Raw genomic sequence first — 15,270 nt, forward strand, 5'->3', positions numbered from 1 at the left:
ATTACCGCTACATACACAATAAATTCTCGAATGAACTGCCCCGCAATGGTTCAGGTTGATTTGTATCAATCTTATTTAGCTCGCTCCTATATGCCGGACATCTGCCAGAACCTGTAACGTGCCGGTCGTCAACTCCTCTCCCTTTGCATGCATCGCGATTCTCCAGCGCAACTGTTGATCAGATGGCCCTCTGCTCCACATCTCTTGTACCTTTCCAGCCCATCGTGCTCACTAGTACATGGTACTAGAAAGTGACCAAACTCGAGGAATGTGGAGCATTTGAGAGATACTTGCTCCCAAAGTCGAGCGCTTGACCCACTCTATTCTTATCGTATCCACGGTAATGAGTTTAATCCCTGATTCAACCGGCAAGCTTATAACAGCGGTCTATGTACCACCATATACCATCTTCACCCTTTTTATCGCACTTTCTATTTGGCCAAGGTTGAATTGTTCCTTTAGCGCAAGAAGGATGTTCTCCCGTGATGTGACCTCGTCTAGGTCTTGGTACTCGTTTACTATCTGTTGCTTTCGAGCTCTCACTTCTGCTTACTCACCTAGCACCTTTTCCACCTGGGGGTAGAGACAATCTGCTGTCTTCTCCATGGATTTGTTTAGATCCAACATGACATCCCCCTTCTGCGTGCGCCTGATATGACTTACACCGTCGCCCAGATCTAGGAACTCCGGATCGGATTTAACTTTTTAAAGGATATCGGCGTAAGACATATCTCCTTTCTTGGAAGTGATGATTATTTCCGGACGAAACTTATTATTTCCTTCTGCCACTTTTTGGTGTCCACCTTTGTCCATTGCTCGGATTTGCGAACTCAAGATTCTTCCACTTTTATCAAAGTCTTTTACAACAACAGTATTCATGTCGATCCGGACACTATCGTTGTTCTCTCAATTGTCTACGGATAAAGTTACTCTTGGGAGTGACCTTCCAAAGTTTGAGCTCTTTGGAAAAGGATCCGGTATGGATCTCATTTGGACTCCATTAAGATGTGTTTAGAGATTAGATGACAAAGTATTTGAGCTCTGGAGGGGAGGGGGGATTTCGAATTGGTAGAACTCGGCGCAACACCGGGATGTCTGGAGTTCTTTACTAAGACAGGCCTAGATCGGATCCCGGCTGTTGCTGCTTCATCATCATCAATAGAAAAAAAATGATTCCTTATGCAACTGAATCGCTCAGGGTTTTCATTCCACCATCATCCAAATTTAAGGACGCACATCTGGATTTCGTCGATTTCGCCTATTGCGAAGGACAATTATTCCTTACCGTGGTAGACCATTTTTCACCCCGGGAATCGCATCCCAAAAATGGGTTACATGTTGCTGCAAATCAATCGAAATCCAGGAGATGGGTTAGATTTCGTGATAGTTATCAGACAGGAACAACCCATCCACCCCACGCCGGTTCAAAAATAGCAATACCAAAAATCCACAGAAAATTAAGCCATGTAAATTATTAATGATAGATAGAGCACTGTCCAAAATGAACTCGTCTATTCCCGCTTCTTTCGCTTTTCAAATTCTCAATCAATTTTTAATCAAAATTATTTACAACAAAACTTACCGTCCTTTATCCTTGGAATGATGATACCATGTCACTTGCTCATTTTTAAGCACTTCGGGAATTTTCACAAAGCATCCAAGATGTACGCTTTGTCCGTACGTTACAACAATTTTCTTTTTCAATACGCTCGTGTCGCAAATGTCGCTGGTCTCGTTGCCGACATCCTGAAATTAAATTTTTTGACATACATATGAGTCTGGTGCAAGTTTAGTATGATCCAAGAAGGAAAATATGTGGCAAAGCAATGGAAAAGGCAAATGGAAATATCTGAAATCTAATAAATAAGTCTGAAGTTGACGGCGTGGATTTGAGCAGGGAATTATAGAAATTTAGATTTCTTAGACTAGACTCCCTTTTTTGTAGGAGAAGAGCTGGGACCGACCTTGGAGTTTTCAAGTTTTGTGGGATAAAAATTGAGGAACAAGTAAGGAGGGCATGCATTAAACTCAGCGGGAGACGTGAATATGAATTTAAGGAATTTAATATTTGCAGAGATATCTCAAAAACCTAAAAGGATAGAGATATTGTCCGTGAAGGTCCCCACCCACAAATACTAAAGTGCCACTGAAGTGTCCTGTCGATATGCGCTTGCAATTTTACGTGTTGTTTTACCGATACGTGAGACCACACCGCAACCTGGAAAACCAACAAGGAATGTATCTTAAAAACACGCGCGGGAATGTATCGACTCGAGCGTTCATATGGAGCCGGAAAACTCGCGACCTGGCAGGCATTATCAATATCCTCAATCGATGTCTCCTTTGGCTCACATATTTAAGAGGCATGGCCATACGAGTTTCCAGCATTCCCTGGCATTCTCGGACCATAAAATTGCACCCAACTAGAGGACCTCATTCGTTTGATTCCGAATAAGTGAATCAATGAAAGATGACCTATTCCACGAATATCTAGGGATTTTCAGCCCTGCCTTTATGTGAACCGGCTTTGATTTGTCAACTTGTACTCCACGACGGGAAGAAACCCGTTTGATGTTTCCTCGGACGACTAAGGTCCATGACGCGCCAGCTTTTCCTGCCCACATGGAATGATCACATTTTGGGACTGAGGAGGCATTTCGTGCCATCAGTGCATCCGCGGCATATGAGTGGAATTGACAACTTTGAGAAGGGACATCGTCCACACCTACTGCTTAAGGATGCCAAGGAATAGAAGGAAGCCCATACACTCCGCCTCCTGAATTTCTGAGGCAGGGAAAACAGCGAATGAATATATGATCTTTCGTTGAACCATCCATCTCAATTGCGGTACTCAGATCTGGGCTTTTTTATTCCACGCATATGACCGAGCAAGTATTTTGTATGTCTCTCCAGTTGTAGTTTCAGGCGTATTTTTATTCAGCCCTGAGAACTCAGGAGATTGGACCAGGAGAAAGGCTAGAAATGATTTTCGTTATTAAGGCGTCTAAAAGACTATGGGCAAAAGTAGAAACAAATTTAAAGACAAGTCGAGATACCGGAATCTAAACGTTTCAGGTAAAAAGGTTTGCAGTATTGCTCATATATGCACATTACCTCAGTCCAATCCTCAAGGTCGCAGCACATGTGGCGGAACGGCCGTCCTCATCTCCGACAAATTTCAAGTCACGCAAATCCATCTACTTGTCAACTCCTTCAAATCGATCGAAACCACCCTAATCTCTTTCGAATTTCAATCAACTTCGATTTTCGTCGCCTCTGTTTACCGTCCCAACCAATCCCTCGACTTTCTCCATATCAAGTCCCGCTACGCGTCCCAACACCGCTCTGTCAGTAAACAATGGTCCCCGTTTATCGGGGAGACCACTTCCTGATTAGCAGTAACATGACGCTATAACCCTTCACATAAAACTCCCGGCCAGATTCGTTCGGTCCCGACTTCTAGCGTGCAAACTGGAAATACATCAACTTGGCCCTCAAAACCAAACTTCAGCCTCTCCTACTGCCATCCAACTGTACAGTTCCCAACGACTCCATTGACCTAACAATCCGTCAGCAGAAGTCCGAAGCAATTCGACAAGTATGCGACGAGCTGATCCCATACCCGCAATCCTCTCACCTCCTCGCCGAAATCCGCGAAGATCCACCATCCCAACCGTTTGGGGCGTTTGACAGGGGTCGTAGAGGATCTGGTTGGAGATGCATTTGGAACGGTCTTCGTTCTTGTAGATGTTGGAACAGTGACGTAGGATTCTGCGCTCTTTGAGACGGAGTCGTTTGATTTGGTAGGGGGAAGTGTCGGATCAGAAGATAAAGCCAAAAATGAGGAGGGGACGGATAAGCTGTTTGTAGCAAAATAACTTGACTTTCTTAGGTGGGATAGGCGGGAATTCATTGTCACCCCAAGGTAGGTGACTTCCCAGTAGCAGTCAATTTCTAAAATATATATTTATAATAAATATAGTTATGGACTATTATCAACTTTATTTAAACCGGTCTCGGTATGGAGGGTATTTTAAGGCCTAAATACCACGTGCATAGATCACTATTTTTTCTCCAGGTAGTTGCGCCCCCCTTTGCAACCATTGCCAAAATTAATACCGGTTTGTAAAATAATAATCGAGGCCTTTCATTTGATATTCCACACGACTACACTCGGTGAAACAAGATTTCACACCCCCGTTTTACATCTATGTGGACCACCCCTCAAACTCAACGTGGAACTTTGTTACTCCCTGCATGCAATTACAGATGCCACCTTTCTACCAAATTCCGTATCAATAAGAGTAATCCTTTCTGAGAAATAAAGTGTGACAAACAGACGGACCTTGTGGAGTGACCAGTTCTCCCATTAGGTGCGACCCCGGTTGGCGATTTGGAGCATACCTATTGATGTGTCCACGCAATTTCTTTTCTGACTGTGCATGGACTGTTTTCTCATCTCTAGTGTGTAGAGGAACATGGCTGTGGGAAAGAAACCCAGAAAATAAAACCAACATGAAAGCAGAGAGAAGGAGGAAACTTACGGTGCATGGGCTCGGAACCCCAGTACTGGCGGCTTTTGGGAATGAGCAAGCAGTCGATATCCCCCCTAATGCTACAGGTGATTTGGAGTTGGAGCACTGCCCGACTGTTTCGACACCCACCGCATTTGTCCAAGGAGGATGAATTTGTCCAAGAAGACGACCACGCAGGAGGAAGAAAGAGATACCAATGAAAGGCCGAAACCCGCCATTCCAACAGTATCACAGGTGAGCCAAGCGACACCGAACCGTAGTGTTAGTGACCTGTCAGTAAAGAAAAGAGTTCGGAAGAAAGACGGTGATCCTTTAGGGAATCAGCAGGTACCTAAAAGGAAAAAAACGCACAAGGATTTCCGAAGAACGGAACTAAAAGCACGGATAGTAAAAGGCCTGTGTCCAAGTAAAAGCGTCAACAACCGAAGGGGAAACCAAAGGTGAACGAAAATGGTCGATGGAAAGGTTCAAATTGGATGGCTTGCAAGAGAATATTTCATTAAAGAGGTGCTTCAAGTGCATCATGTTTGGACATTTTACGAAGGCATTCACCCGCGACATTGATCGATCCGATCCGGAATCCGGGAAGGCGCTGATTGCAATGAAATAATGAGATTCATTCAAATAATTTTTATTTAAATAAATTGCAGGGTTAGTTAAGACTTAAGAGCAGACCACTTATGAATCTCAGATGGAAATCGCCATCATAAGCGAACCCTACAGAAACCGTGACGGTGGTGTATGGGTCACCGACTCGACTGGTGGAGCGGCGATATGGGCGTGCGTCCTCCTCAATCATAGACCTGACTTCTTCCAATCCTGGTATGTTCTGGCACTTTAGGGAGGACTACACCGACAGTTTCTGACGGGGCCCGGGAGATATCGACAGTACCTCTTTGTTCATGGAAGTCTGCGAGCACCCAGAGCACATATTCTTCCACTGTCCTAAATTCAAAGACGAAAGGAGAAACCTAGAGGAAACTTTAGGAGAAGCACCTATACCGGAAAATGTGGAAAGCTAACATCGCAATCCATTCGGAAAGGAAGAGAGCTGGGTAGTTTAAAGTATCACCAACTCCGCCATGCTATTACCACAGTATGCTAGTTCCAAGCTCAGGCTAAGGCAGGTTTGAAGCAACGTCCTTTGCACTATTCTCAGTAAAACAAAAACAACACGATCGGATCGAGTAACAAGCCACGGAAAAATGCTGCGGCATCCACCTCAGCCGATGTGGCAGGATCCCCGGCCCCGATCTGGTTTAGAAATGGACAAGGGTTCTTGGCACATGGACGGCCGATCACGACGAGCCGACTCCGCTTGTGAAAGGGACAGAGGCTGAAGTAAAAGCTATTGTTTGATCGTTTCAAACGCGTGCTAGTGCTAGTGAAAAACTCTTAATCGGCTTAACCTTGGCTCAGTTTCAGTTTGGATAGCGTCAGAGGTAACTAAGTGGTCAAGAAATTTCACCTGCTTCTGTAGGAATCTGCATTTTTCAGCGTTTGAGGAAAGAACAAGTCGGAATACCGGAAGCTCGCGCTTCGGGTATAAAGGTTTTGTGTTCATCTTATGTAAGAAATTTCAAGGCACATTTTTCTATCCGTATATAGCTACAAACCCAACATATTCCTTCATATTTTCCAAATTACGAGACATACATACATATTACAGCCGTCGATATTACGCTCACCCTAAACAAACAAACTGCTTTTTTCCGAATACTGTACACATATATGCACGTATATAAATTAATCGTACCCATATTTCCGATTTACTTCTTCTATCTGAATTAGGCACTACCCGCAAAGTCCATTAGCACGCATATACTATATACCTACATACACAATTGATAAAAAACTAAAACAAAATAATTCTTTGGGACCCCATTCATAAGAACTCATTTGGTTATGGTATTGACGAATTGACATGTGATGATGACGTCATGCAGATTGAAGAGTGCATGAAATTCACAAAAAATGGTAAAGTTTTACCCCCTATAACTTTGTTAGTAATAGTTGGATTTTCTTCAAACTTGACTAGCATGTGTATTATGTTCTTCATTATACGAATGCCAAATTTTGTACTTCTGGGATGAACATAAGGGGGGTTGCCGGGTAAATTTCTAAAATGTGGAAATATACTATTATTAACTTTATTTGTGCAGACATCGGAACCGGATATATTTTGAGGCCTAGATTTCGTAGAGATGCACCACTGTGATTTTTTTCAGATTTTTCGGTTGGATAGGTTCTGAGAACGAGACCTGTTACACTTTTTGGGGGTCATATTTTGAGCCCTCACTCCCCTATCTTTCACCCAAAATGAAATATAGAACCAGTTTCGAAAAGTACTAATTGGGACCTTTCATTTGATACCCCACATGGCTACATTCTATGAAAAAAAAATTTGCACCCTCCATTCACATGTATGGGGAGCCCCCCCTTAAACGCAACACAAGATGGCGCCACTTACTGCATGTAAAGGGAACACTAGATTACATAGTCTCATTAATTTTCGGTCTAGCCGTTTCCGAATAAATCGGGTGTGACAGACAGACAGACAGACAGACCTGTGAGGAGTGGATCTGGAGAAGGAAGTATTCAAGCGAAGTACGACCTTACCGAGAACACCAATAATAAGACCAAACAAAGATGAACTAAAAGCAGCTTTTTGGACAACAAAAACCGTGGCAACACCCACCGCACATGGTCAAGATGCTCGACAGCAGGAGGTGCTCCAGGAACAAGGAAGAGATCCATTCAAAAGAAGCTCATCAACTTTGAGATCTCCACCAATGCCAAAGACGATGAAGGAAAAGTACAGGCCAAAAGTGAAGGACCATGTAAAAGGAGTAACCCTGCCGGGACTTATAGGGAGCAGAGTCCCGATCCGGAGGAATTACCCTTCACCCAGCTTGGAGCAAAAATAGTTGAGCTGTCCGAGTTTATCAAGGACAAGCACAACGTGCACCAAGCCATAAAGAATATGGTGAGGGCTATTAGAGTTCTCTATAATAGATCACAGATGGAGGAAAAGAATAATAAGAACACGCCGAACCCCGCTGTGCCAACAGTATCACAAGCGACCCAAGTACTCCCAGCGAAATAAGCGAGTACGTGAAAAAGAGGGGGGATCCTTTAAGTAATCAGCAGGCGCCTAAGAGAAAAAAAGGCGGACAGGACATCCGGAAAACCAACACCAACAGGTCAGAAGGAGGAAACCGTACCGCGAATCTAGGAAACTCGACCAGCGTTGCGAAGCCTAAGACCAGCGAAAACGATGGATGGACTAAAGTTACCAACAAAAAAGCGGAACGAAGGGCAAAAGTGCGAACTCGTCCAGATGTAATTGTTATCTCCAGTAAGGGCAATCTGTCCTACGCGGAGATACTCAAAAAGGTCAAAGCGGACCCCGACCTAAAAGATCTGTGCGGAAATGTAAACCGAATCCGAAGAACCCAGAAAGGGGATCTTATGTTCGAGCTGAAAAGATCCAGCGTTGGCAAAACTGATGACTTTCGCACTCAAGTGAAAAACTCACTTGGGGAGAATGCCGCAGTGCGTGCCCAAAAACATGAGATCTACCTTCAATGTAAGGATCTCGATGAAGTAACATCGAAAGAAGAAATTTGTATTGCTCTGAAGGAGCAATTCAAGTTGAAAGAACTCACCGAGGAGTCTATTGTGGGCTTACGAAAAGCCTATGGTGGTACTCAAACAGCCACAATACGAGTACTAGCGGAGGCAGCACAGATGTTATTGGCTGCCGGAAGGGTTCGGATTGGATGGGTTGTCTGCCGTTTAAGGGAACAAATTTCACTGAAGAGGTGCTTTAAATGCCTCATGTTTGGACACTTCGCGAAGGCATGCACCAGCAGCATTGATCGATCCGATCGATGCAGAAGGTGTGGAGAGAAAGGCCATATTGCCAGAGAGTGCAATAGGGACCCCAAGTGCCTATTGTGTGAAGTAAAAGAGGGACAGGATAACCGGCATATTGCCGGGAGTGGTAAATGTCCAGAATTTAGGAAGGCGCTCACTGCAATGAGAAATAAAGCTGAATCATTGCAGGGTCGCTCAGGATTTACTTGAGCAGGCCACGTTCGAATCTGAGATGGAAATCGCCATCATAAGCGAACCGTATAGACACCGTCCCGGTGGCATATGGGTCAAAGATTCGACTGGTGGAGCGGCGATATGGGCTTGCGGTCGACAGGCCATACAATGTACTGCAAGTCAGGCAGGCAGTGGCTTCGTGTGGGCGAAAATAAGTGGTGTATATGTATACAGCTGCTACGCCCCGCCAAGTTTGACACTGTCTGAATTCGAGCAAATGCTTGATAATCTTGTTCTCGACGCGAAGGGACGAAGTCCAAAAGTGATTGCTGGTGATTTCAATGCTTGGGCCCTAGAGTGCAGTAGTAGGGAATCAAATGCTAGGGGGCGCAGTTTATTAGAAGCTTTTGCGCAGATGGACATAGTTTTGGCTAACGAAAGTGCTTCCAGAGCACCTTCCAGAAAGGGGGATCAGGCTCGGTTGTAGACCTGACCTTTGTCAGCCCTTCGCTGGCGCGTGATATGTCCTGGTGCGTCAGCGAACGCTACACCCACAGCGATCACCAGGCAGTTTTCTTTGAGACATGTGTCGAACCACAGGGCAAAGAGCTATCATGCCCGAAACCGAAAAAGATTTCAGGCTGGTCTGCAAAATCTTTGGATGAGCAGAGCTTCTTAGAGGTGTGTTTGGATCAACCTGATATAGCAGGCGCCTCTACGGAAAGAGCTGTCCATCTGGCTCAATGCATCGCCAAAGCATGTGACGCGTCCATGCCTAGGAGGTGCGCATTCCCCCGTAGAAGACCAAACTACTGGTGGAATGATGAACTGACCGGCTGAGAGGGCGGTAGGTAAAGTCGATCAAGGGCAGAAAGAGTGCGCCTACAAGGCAGCCGGCAAAACCCTCAAGCTCGCCATCCAGCGAAGCAAGAGGAAATGCTTTAGGGAGCTCTGCTCAGAAGCGGACGTAAATCCGTGGGGGAGAGCTTATGGAATCGTGATGGGACGATTTAGAGGCCGTTCGTCTCCGCAGATCACGTGCCCCGCCCTCTTGTTGAAAATCATCCAGGGGTTATTCCCCCAGCAAGAGGAGAACACCGACACATGTGACGGCAATCCCACCAGAGACGAGCTCCTGGAGATCTGCGGCAGAATAGGAGACAATAAAGCACCGGGTCTGGACGGAGTACCGAATAAGGCCCTTAAGCTTGCCGTGAAACCCAGGCCGGACATGTTTGCTGAGTTGTTCGAAGCGTGCATGTCCGAGGGAATATTTCCAGCGGTATGGAAGCGGCAGAAGTTGGTACTTCTGCCTAAGTTGAGAGCCAAGGCGGCCTTTCAGATCGGCAGTATGGATTCCGTAAAGCCAGATCAACCATTGATGCCATCAAATTGGTTACTGGCTTGGCCGAAGATGCAATCCACGGAAAGGGTAGTACCAGCAAATTTTGCGTGGTAGTAACCCTGGACGTGAAAAATGCATTCTATTCGGCCAACTGGAATCTAATCCGGAAATCCCTAGCGAAGGTTGGTATTCCCGCCTACCTCGCCGCAATTGTCGATAGTTATTTAACTGAAAGGAGGCTCTGGTACGACACTGGACGGACCGCAGGAGTACGTCGTTTCCGCGGGTGTCCCGCAGGGCTCCGTATTGGCCCCACTGTGGAACATCATGTCCAACGATGTACTTAATCTTCCCCTTCCGGAGGAAACCACAGTGGTGGGTTACGCTGACGACATTGCACTGGTTGTTGTCGCAAAGCATCTCGAAGATGCTGAGTTATACTCAAGCGAGGCAATCAGTGCTGTCAAATGCTGGTTAGAGAGCTCTGGTCCGACGCTTGCGGAGGAAAAAACAGAAGCGGTCCTCATCACGAAGCGCCGGAAGAGAAATTACGCCTGTGTTAGAATCGGGAATCATATCATCACTTCCAAGCCGGCCATCAAATACTTGGGGGTGGTGATAGACAGGAAGCTCAGCTATAAGCAACACGTACAGTATGTTTGTGATAAATCATCCACTGCCAGTATGGCCCTGGCCAGGATGATGCCGAACGCGGGAGGGCCACGGCATACCTCTCGGTTGCTTATAGCCAGGGTGGTGACCTCAATCATGCTCTATGCGACCCCAGTTTGGAGCGAGGCGTTGCGGATGTCAGTTAACACTAGCAAACTGAATGCAGTCTACAGGAGGACAGCTCTGCCTTCAGGACTGTCTCAGATGATGCAGCATTCGTCATCTCTGGAATGATGCCGATTGACATCTTGGCAGATGAGATGGCGAATATATACCATGCGAAGCCAATCTCTCCCTTATTGCAGACGAAGAAGGCTGAGAGATGTCCAAATTGGAGGAAAGGAGGAACCTAGAGGAGACTCTAGGAGAGGTGCTGGTACCAGAAAATCTGGTACCGAAAATGCTAGCACATCAAGAGAATTGGGATGCGGTCAACTCCATGATCGCATCAATTCAAGATAAATTGCGAAAGGCAGAGGAAAGGAGAAAAACGCGGTCACGTGCGCCGCGTATAGAAGAAATGGGATTAAGCTAGAGTGAGCTGACTCCGCCCCGTGATGTAATACCTTATGGTGGTTCCGCGGGGCAGGGAGGGATTCGGGGTTGGTTTTAGTGGGTAAAAATCCCACACGCTGGTGTGTCCACCAGTGTCTTTTGAAGATTTCCACCTCCTCAAACAAAAAAAAAACAGACAGACACCGTTTCGATTCTAATAAGGTTTTGTTTCACACAAAACCTTAAAAATGCACTCGCGATGCAATAAGTTCTCAGATTCGAAATAAAAGTTTAAGTTTCCTAAAATAGAGTGGATGAACCTCAGCATTTTACAAGCCGAGAGTCATCCTAGTGAACTCGAAGAGTTCGAAAGGTGTGCAAGTAGCCATTTCCGGAATGCCTTCGAGAGCTGCAGAGATTTGACGGCAAGTCTTGGCTAGATTCAAGGTCATAAAAGCACAGCAGTCAATGAGTGCGCGAAATCTTAAATGAACGGGGACCAAATGAACCGGAGAGGACTAACAACTGTTTGATGGTCTGTAGATACCCTGTTTCATCAAATTTTCAAACTGCCTCTTCGCAAAAGCAAGCTTCTGGGGTGAAAAAGGACGCACTTTTGAGAAGATTGTAAAATGTATGGCGCTGCACATCGTGCTTGATCGACTTGAAGAACCTGTGTCAAATCTTCCCTGGCGTCTGCAATGAAGTTGCCGTGTCTATCAAGGTCTTGCTTTGTAAGTCAACCAGCAGCCCATAGTGACACAGGAACTCTGCGCCTAATATGCGGGCATTAGCTTCGCCAAAACGAAACGCCAAAAAAACGTTGCGCGGAGCCCGAGACGCACGCATATAGCCATATGTGCTGATGGGAGATGGGGTCGCGACGCCAAACGCAAGATTTGTGGAATAATGGGGGCGGGGTACAGGGAACAACCAGCCTGTGGTACATTTAGTCGCACCGGCTCCGTATTTCCGATGATACCAACAAACCGTCGCGGTCGATGTACCTACTGTCGCAGGGAGCTTGACGGACTGTACACACATCTAGCGATCCCGAGTCCGCGTAGGCCGAAATGGCGCGGGTGCTCGAGTCGTCGAAGCCTATATATAAAGAAATTAAAATTAATTTAGAGGAAAAATCACTGACCTTAAAACTCTCCTTTAGTAAAAATTAGTTTAAAATGCAAAACATTTACAATATTAAATTACATATTTTCTATTTCAATTTCAAGATCAGTTTCAAGACCACTTTCATCTTCATATTCGGAAAACTCATATTCATCATCCGAGGATAACATTTCGTCATCCAATAAGTCATCACTGTCAGCTGAGATATCATTATCAGCAGAAGAGTAACCAACATCGTCCTCATAGTACCAACGTCTATTGTCGGCCGCTTGTAAAAGAATAATTCGCTCCTCCAAACGACGAATATATTCCAGGTTGGTCGCCATAAGGTCGCCTAGAGAACAGGCGTGTTCATACAATTTCTGAGCCACGACCCTCTTTTCCGGAAACTCAGTTATATATGGTAGCACTTTCATGTATTGATCCTTGATAGTCTCGAAAAACTCTTCCATTTCCGTCTGAGCCTGTCTGCATCGGGCAATTTCGTTGTTATAAAATTCCATTTCTAATGTTGCTTTCTGATCGGACGTTCTCGTTCTAATTGTTCTATCTAATTTTAGGAACTGTTATTGACAGCCAGTTGCTGTAGCTTTTATAGTCAGAATGATGCTAAGAGGATCCATTTTGGATTTTATAATTATATTTGGTCATTATCATATACTACGTATCCCTTTAAACTATTTTACTACATCCTTAATAGAAACCTCTTTTTCAAAAGTTCAGCGGGGATAGGTCCTGCAAATATTACCCCAGGAATTGGTGAGATGTGTTAGCCGGTGAACCTTTCCAACTACTGCGGTGGAAATGCATAACACATCATATTCGCCCACCTAAAAACAGATCAAATTGGAAACAACATTAACTTCTGGGTCTGCCACTGAAGGGAACATTCCTACTTTTAAGCACGCCCTGAATGTATTGGCGAATAGTCACTGCTGGTCTTCCCCTAAACCTCTGGTAAAGCTTCCCTGCACAGAAACACGCGGATCAGAAAGTTGCAGGTTCGTTGTTTCTTCAATAGGTGGGTTGCCTTCTGGGCAGCAGTCAGTTCCTGGGCATAGTAACATGAGGTGCTTCCGTCTCTTTTCGGCTGATCTGACTTTAACCTTCTCTAAGGTCGTACCATTTAGGGATACGTCGGCATTGAGCACAACAGAAATCGTGACCGCTTAAAAGCTTCCGTATTCTACCGGGACAGTCGTTTTCTGGCAATAATGAAATCAGATGCTTCCGTCATTTGTTAGGTAATCCGGGTGACTTTCTATACGTCCGTACATTCTAGAGATACGTCGGGTTTGAACGCCGCGGAAACCGTGACGCTGTAAAAGATTCATCCAACCAACGAGGATATATTGGCCTGTGGGTTCAATTTTAGGGAAAAGCAGACCTGACAAAGGATGAGCCGAAGCAACAGGGCAGGAACCCTCCATCCTATACCGGAAAGGATGCTAATACAACCCGAAACGGAGATGTAAGAGTGCACGCCCAGGGCTGGATAGTATGAAAACTCCGAAAACTGTCTTGCCTAGGCAGACATTTTTCCCAAATTGCTGGGACCAAAATATAGTCGCACACTCTGTATGCAGGCTTAAAGTCTGCCACAGTCAGTGTCCCTTGCGCTGTAGAATAAATTGTTACATTTACTTTGGAGCCATTTGCTGGTTTGGTCTGCTCCGGTGCAGGAATACTGTATTAATGCGACTTTAACGCCTTCCTCTGGGAATACGACCGGCAAATTAGCTGAAGGGTTAGTCACTGTCGATTCACATGCTCTTTAAGAGCTCGATGAAGGCGTCCGAAGGCTCCAGGTAGTCATCCGAGCCATTGCCAGTGCCTCGAGGCACTTTCCATTTAGGCAGAATAGAGTAGTTGATCTCTGTGGTCTTCGTCAGCCAGGACTCGTAGGTGCCATCCGAACTTCTGGGGAATATCCCTTCCTACCTTTGTGTAAAGCATCGATCTCTCTCGTTAAATTCTTTGAAAATTATCATATTATTTGTTTTTTGATGAAGCGTCCGTCTTCAATTTTCAGTTTCATCCTCAATTTATTATCGGATTTTGAACGAAGAAGACTGAGTTCTCGCAGGTCCCTGATGTTTTGGTTTGTTATCTTGTACTCCACGATAGAAAGTGTCAGTCTGACCGAGATGGTCATTAAGCATATCCTGTACGGTAAAGGGGAGGCGATGACAAATTCTCTAGGAACTTTTTCAGTTCGTGGGTCCCTGCGATGGGCGCCGCCTGAGAAGGTATATAGCCCGCTTCTCCCATATTACAATTACAAGGAAATTTCAAGGAAACCAGTAACACGCATCGGATTGGCAAAGATTCGCCTGGATAAGAACAAACTCGTCCAATCCCTGTGTCTAAAAAACACCAGGATCCCCATGGTGCTGACTAGGGAGGAGGAACCCCAACTGAACGGATAAGAACAAACTCGTCCAATCCCTGCGTCTAAAAAACACAATTTGAAACGAGCCTCAACTGATGTGCCCAACTTCCTTTTTGGGGGAAGACATGGACGTCGCATTAATACAGGAGCTCTGCATCGGACGTAGAGCATGTGTCCCCACCAGAAAGAGTCTGGATGCCTTTATACGCCTGGATTTTAGTTTCCGCAACCAGACCGTGGTCAAACTGGAGCAAGCAAGACCGCAGAACGTGTACATATCTTGAGTTCGCATTGCTCAAGACCGATTTGTTCCACCAGAAAAACTATAACATTGGACGTCCACCTTACAGTAAAGAAGACCAAACTGTTGATAGGCTTCGACACCAATGCAGAACACACGCATTAAGGCAGCTCGAGAATCACCATAAGGGGCGAGCCTCTCTTCAACATTATTATTAACGCAAATCTATAGGGTGGGTTACGGTATATCAAACTGACGTTTCTCCAGCTCGAAGAACTGCGATGAGAGATTGTTCTTAAAATCATTAACCGACGATGGGACTTTCGGGATCCCAGTTGGTTACTTTTCAGTCAAAATATCACTGCAGACGTCTGCTCCTACGCTTTCAGAGACCCCTGGAATGGATTTT

At 45.4% G+C, this 15,270-nt stretch overlaps 1 protein-coding gene across 3 annotated transcripts in view; it reads right to left on the reverse strand.

Annotated features, from left to right (window-relative positions):
* The window catches only part of LOC119658193 (semaphorin-2A), a 494,571-nt gene that overhangs the window by 13,380 nt on the left and 465,921 nt on the right, over positions 1-15,270 (reverse strand). For all 3 annotated transcript variants that reach the window (XM_038065472.1, XM_038065462.1, XM_038065468.1), the window contains one exon: positions 1,583-1,746. In XM_038065472.1, coding sequence (XP_037921400.1) covers positions 1,583-1,746 — 164 coding nt within the window. The remainder of the gene's footprint in view (positions 1-1,582; positions 1,747-15,270) is intronic.

Source organism: Hermetia illucens, chromosome 1 (genome assembly GCF_905115235.1).
Source record: "Hermetia illucens chromosome 1, iHerIll2.2.curated.20191125, whole genome shotgun sequence".
Taxonomy (NCBI): domain Eukaryota; kingdom Metazoa; phylum Arthropoda; class Insecta; order Diptera; family Stratiomyidae; genus Hermetia; species Hermetia illucens.